This window comes from Ischnura elegans, chromosome 10 (assembly GCF_921293095.1).
Source record: "Ischnura elegans chromosome 10, ioIscEleg1.1, whole genome shotgun sequence".
In the NCBI taxonomy this organism is placed as follows: Eukaryota; Metazoa; Arthropoda; class Insecta; order Odonata; family Coenagrionidae; genus Ischnura; species Ischnura elegans.
The window spans coordinates 40373965-40379945 of record NC_060255.1 but is presented as its reverse complement, the minus strand read 5'-3'; the positions used below and the strand labels follow the sequence as shown (position 1 = coordinate 40379945).

The 5981-nt window shown below is 37.5% G+C and overlaps 1 protein-coding gene across 1 annotated transcript; it reads right to left on the bottom strand.

Annotated features, from left to right (window-relative positions):
• Positions 1-5954, bottom strand: LOC124167210. Its single transcript, XM_046545060.1, has 4 exons — positions 5850-5954; positions 5320-5509; positions 5150-5226; positions 1-5062 (listed from the first exon to the last, which is right to left on the bottom strand). Exons 2-4 carry the CDS (start codon positions 5490-5492, stop codon positions 2448-2450), a joined length of 2865 nt encoding a protein of 954 aa, XP_046401016.1. The 5' UTR covers positions 5493-5509; positions 5850-5954; the 3' UTR covers positions 1-2447.
• Between the last annotated feature and the right edge of the window lie 27 nt (positions 5955-5981).

Genomic DNA, 5981 nt, shown 5'->3' with positions numbered 1-5981 from the left:
TCATTTTCATACAGTCTTTATTTCGTAAATCAAGATACAAATAAACTGTGCACGAAGTAACATTCATCTATATAATATATTAGGGACATTTGCATCTTTACCTGATACAATTTACAAATTTAGCCATCATAAAATTTTTAACTATCAAAAATTTTAGTCATGTATCAATAATATTACACATTCAGCTCACAGTAACATTTTCCGAATCAAAGCTCAAGCATGAGAGCTCAAATTATTGAAAAAAAAAAGACCGGCAACTTAAAGTCAATGCTGAGATAAGATCGTGGGGTGATGAACTTAGTGCACATCTCTCATACATCTCTCAAGATTAAACAAAGCACCATAATAATCTGCTATTGCACCTTATATTTCTAAGTAGTTTAAACAGTCTTATTTAAATGAATTAGCCATCAACTCAATACATTACACTATATTCACATATATGTATTATTCACAACTTCATTGCCATCAAATCATAAAAGAAAACTCTGCCAAGGGTAAGGTTACTAAGAGAGACAACAGACAAGGTTAATTAAGATTGAAATACATTTTCACCAGATATCCATTCTCAAAATATCTCTCAAAAAGACTACAAAAATACACACAAACATCAAGCAATTAGGGGAGAGCAATTAAATTTTGGATTCTTCAAGCAGAAGAGGAATTTGAATCCTTAAGAGTGAATCTTATCAACTGCCAACAAACCAAGGCAAACTTATGATTGATCAAGCACATAGACATTCAAACCTACACCAGAAAAAATATGAAGAATAGGAGAATTTTAAATGGAAATGTCATGATCATCCGCTTCGGCATCACATTGATAACAATTTACCATTAAGTGAGAAAAATCAGTTTTCAATGGTAGTGAAATGTATACAAAAATTATTTTTTTTCTTTCGGGGAATTTAAAAGGTAATTCTGCACTATAGACCGTTCATTTAGAAAAATCAATTTGGTGGTGCCCATTTATTAATTAATTACATCAAGTCTAAATTAAATAATTTCCCCATTTACTTATGCATTCACATGATTAAAATATAGTCATAGATACGCAAAAATCTAAATCCAAAATAAAGCCAACGTTCAAAAATAGGGAATTCACAACCTGCCAATGTGACAGACCATACAGAGTCAACTTTTCAACAGTAACAAAACTGTTTAAACTATCACTACAGAGTGAACTTAGTTTACACTTTATGAAATACTAAAACCAACACGCTTCTGATTTAATATACATAAATGTTCACATTGCATTATACATTTACACTGTAAGCTCACATGCAATCAATATATGTATCCAAATCACTGACAATTCTGTGTACAAATATGTAGATGCAGAAAACAATTCTTTGAAGAGTAATAGGCCGAAAAATTGTGCAATTCTATGCTAACAAAGCTACCATTGCTCAAATTACCTAAGTAATCGAATTTTGAATCGCTAGAAAAATGATACTAATTACTTCTTTAAGGTAAAGGATGCAAAAGTAACAACTTGGCATAAAAAACTCGCAGTATTAATAAGAAAGGAATTACAGTCAATGCATGATAATGAGTTTGTGGAGAAAGTAAACATGAATCAAGCGGCTAGATAAAATATACCTTTCCTGATTGTCAAGAAATGTTGCCTACAAAAAAGCAATAATTACGACCAACTTATTCAAAAATGCTATTTGTACATTTAAGTTGATTGTAGAGCTTGTCTTGTAGTTGAAAATAAAAAATAGGAATCAATATCCAATATTTCAAAGAGGAAATTGCTCTAACTTCGTTTTACACTTCTACTTTGGCATTATAGGAGTTTACTTAAAAATTCAAGTTGAAACGAGGCAATCTCACATTCATAAGTTTTATGCAATCAGGTCACATTTAAAATTTTAAGAAAGATGGCATGCATCAATGACAAGTTTCTACTCTTTACCGACTATTGAAGGCTAAAGTAAATAGCAAAATATGCACAAAGACAAAGCAATATCACGACTACTAGGTAATACTTCAACTGCTGAAGTAATTCTTAAGAGGGAGACAGCTATTAATTTGTCTACATCCTTCACTAAATTTTACATAGGTATGTATACACATGAAGAAAAGTGATGATGATCCTATCATAATCCATGATAGCTTCTTTAGACTATGATTCATGGTGAGAGACCAAAAGAACTACATCCACAGATGTAATTTAGCTAAACAACTTCTTTGCCATCATTAGCACTTAAATATTTCATATAAAATCTCAAATTTTCAATAATTAGATGAATACCATCTATGAATTCAATATATTTATAGTTGCTAGGCACAATTTTCTTCCACGACAATAATCATCATAATCACCTTTCTAGTCAGAAGACACAACATCCAGTACCAAAAGTGGTTGGGCTTTCAAAGCCAGTTTGTCATCCTCCCAGATACAAAAATATATTTATAAAATATAGTCTTGCACAACAGATTTAACTTCCACCATTTTCGTCAACTTTCATTTGCTTTGACTCCCTTACATCACATTCTAGCTTCCTTTTTTCAGCTACATGATCACGACTAGTTGCCACTACACTGTCAGTTCCTACTTTCGGCAAGGCCTGCGTTACTTGATCCATGACCACATTAGCACCACTGATAAGGGCGAGCGTTGCTCCAGTTTGCCCATTCCCGACTCCAACAGGGGCATATGTGGAAGGCATAAGGGAGGGTAAAGTTAACATATTTGACATGGCTGATGTTTCCAGACGGCTGGCGGAATCATCTGAATTAAGATGGGGGAGACTGGTTGGGAGCGTAACAACTGTTGTTTGATTTTGCGTGTGGATGACAGAGGGAATGGTAGACAGAGTTTGGGCATGAGGTGGCAGCTGAGGATGATACTGCTGCGTCTCAATGATAGGCGGTGGCAAATTGACAGGCCTTTGTACTTCACCAATATGCCCACCTATGTCTGGCATTAGAGGAGTGCTGCTGATTGTCGTGGGAGTAGATGGTACAGCATTGCTGCGGCAAGGATCGACAACTCTTGGCGTCATGACGGGAGCTTGGGCTGTGCGACTGCTAGTTACGGTGACTGCTGATGCAGCAGGATTTAGAGCCACATATGAACCGTCACCCTGAAACATCTGCGTGTTGGCTAAAGCCACTGCCAATATGTCTTGGGCCGACTTTGCTTTGGCAGCTGATGCAGCAGCCGCAGCAGCAAATGATTGACCTTGCCCTTCAGCTTGATCACTAGTTCTGTTAGTAAGCTCTACCATCTGAGTTGCCATGTCACCCCTCGTGTCAATTGCTAAAAATATGTTCTCCAAATCAGTGGCTTGCGTTCCTAATTGGGAGGAGTCAATGTAAAGGGTGCGAGGGCCATCTTCTTGTTGTCCATCAAGAGCAAGGAGAGCAGTGTTCATGTTATCAATATGCTGCAGTGCTCCACTGTCATCTATTGTTACAAGGACATATGTAGCTGTCTCTGTGGTCTCCTCAGATGATGCAGCACTGACCAATGTCCTTGTAGTGATTCCTTCTACAGTGTTAGATGCCGGTATGCTCATAGTCACATTGGCATTCATTTCAGTTTTCTGAGAGTCGGTGGTGATGGGCAAGATACCATAAGCTTCCTGACTAACATTTAATGAAGAAGAGACATTTTCAGAGCCAGTATTTGAAGTGGTTACAACTGCTGAAGAAACGTGACTGCTTGGAGGGATGACAGTGGTGTCAATTTCCATTTTTGCCGCAGAAATCTGAGATTCTTGCTGTGGAACAGTTGATGGCAGGGGAGTTCCCACAAGCTCCTCACTAGAGGCATCACCTGGTGGATGACCATCCCTTTTGCACTCTGGCTCAATCACATTACTACTAGGAGACTCAAATATTTCATTCGATTCACCACCAAGTGTTTTTTCTTTAGCTTCCATAATAGCAGTCATTTCATCATCTGCTCTTGCCCTTTCGTCATCTTTAACTTCATTTTCTGGCTTACCTTCCACATCTTCTTTAGAGCTCTCTTCCTCTATCGGAGTACTGCTGTTTATGGCAGGTACATTTGGCATCACAGGAACGGCTGTTTCCTCCATGATAGACTTGAACTCAAGCTCAAGATCTTGCACTTCTGCAGGCTTCTCAGAGACTTTCTCAGGACTTTTAGGCGATTCTATGATGCTAGTCTCATTTGCATCAGGTTCCTTACTCGGTGTAATGGTTTCATCAATAGTTTCATTCATGTTCTCCATTTCTTGTTTTCTAGATGAGCCAAGGACCATTTTTAAGTTCTCGATCTCTTTTTCTTCTTCCTCTTCATCTTCTTCATCCCAATCAGCCAACAGGCTCTCCCTAACTTCGGTCTCCCTTTTCTTTTTGGCATTGGTTTTTCCTTTCTTTCGTAAACTGGAGTTAGATTTCTCTCCCACTGTCTCGTCAAGTCCAGATTTCTTTTCAGAATCATTCAGAATATTTTTCTTCGCTCGACTGGAAGTGTCCTTCACTTCACTACTTTTATTCCTTTGTTTACTCACAGAGCTTGCGGGCGGTGGCTTACCAACAGGGGTCCTTTTCTTTTTACCAGGAGTTTGCTGCTTTGTACCTGCGAGAGTACTTTCACTCTGGTGGGCCTTATTATGCAAAACTATGACATTCAACCTCGAAGAAGTGAAGCCACAAATATGACACTTATAATTACTATTAGGACTTTTAGCCTCCTCCTTCGGAGGAGTGGAAGGTTGCTGACGGATACGAACTTCATGATCTGATTCACTAATGAATCGACGATGAGTTATTTTCGGCACAACTCTTTCAGGAGAAGGGATTTCCAAATCTTTCCAAGATTTCGACTGTCCATTGGATGGGGACTTCCCTGGTTTTCGTGCACTGAAACTTTTGTTGGGAGAAGTACTCTTTTTCGAAAGCTTCTTTTTTCCAGGCGACTCACCAAAAATATCCCTGTAATTTACACGTTCCCGAGGAGCAAATGTGTCACTCGTTAAAATATTTGGATCACCCCCTGTTCTGCACTCTGCTGTAACCACATCACTGGGAAATTTTTTCATCACGGTGGAGCCTTCCTTTGCTTTGGCTCGAGCCATATCTGAAACCAGAGGTACAAGGTTACATTTAATAGATTAATCATTTCACGAAAGACTGAATTAACATTATGGATAAAGATATCACCTACCGAGACCCTTTTTGATAAACTCATCTTTTCTTCTGTTGTTATAAAGGCAAATATTATTCAGATTCCTCACATACTCGCTGAAATTAAGCAGAGAAAGGGTTACTATTTATTACGTTTCAACACTCAATCAATTACTGTTTTTGAATTAAATAAATTGAATCAGTACGTACTATTTATCTTCGTCAAAAAACTTGACGGCAGTAAACGGCTTTTTCTTTAGATTTTGAAGGATTTCTTCAGGTAGACTGTCGACGTTAGTCACCTCCCCAGGCCACCAGCATGATCCCAGCTTCACCCAAACAATACTACCTTCAGCATATGAAAACTGACTTAACTCGCACATTGTAACTCTCAGAAAACCTGAAAATATGCAGTTTATAGTAAGAAAGATAGATAAAATACGCAAAAACTGTGACACACAAAAATTTCAAAATTGAACCGAAAACAACAATTAATGAATTCACACTCCGCTTATAAGTAGAAAATACACGAAATTTATTAAGTGCAGCTTCATTTAAAACCCGACTTTCTAACCTTAACTAATAAAATTGAATTACGTATTCCACAATTGCAAACACAAAACACAAGTAAACAGTAAATAACCACATATTTCAAAAATGAAAATAAACTTTGGTTTACTTGACTTATTAATAAATCGGTGAAATAAGGTTAAAGTTTGATTCCCCAATATTGTACATACACAAAAGGGGTTGTCTCCTTCAGAAATGTAATACCAACTAATATCGAGAATGACGCCACGGATGGTGCCCCGCCGCTACAAAGCGGACATGTTTGATCTGTTTGATATTTTCATTCCCACAATTCTTCGCTT

Excerpts from the sequence above, each read along its gene's own strand:
- LOC124167210 (XM_046545060.1), bottom strand. The coding sequence starts at position 5,492 with ATGTGCGAGTTAAGTCAGTTTTCATATGCTGAAGGTAGTATTGTTTGG. Across the intron at positions 5,227-5,319 it reads TTTTTTGACGAAGATAAATA|CGAGTATGTGAGGAATCTGA; the intron begins GTACGTACTGAT and ends GCTTAATTTCAG. Across the intron at positions 5,063-5,149 it reads GTTTATCAAAAAGGGTCTCG|ATATGGCTCGAGCCAAAGCA; the intron begins GTAGGTGATATC and ends CTCTGGTTTCAG.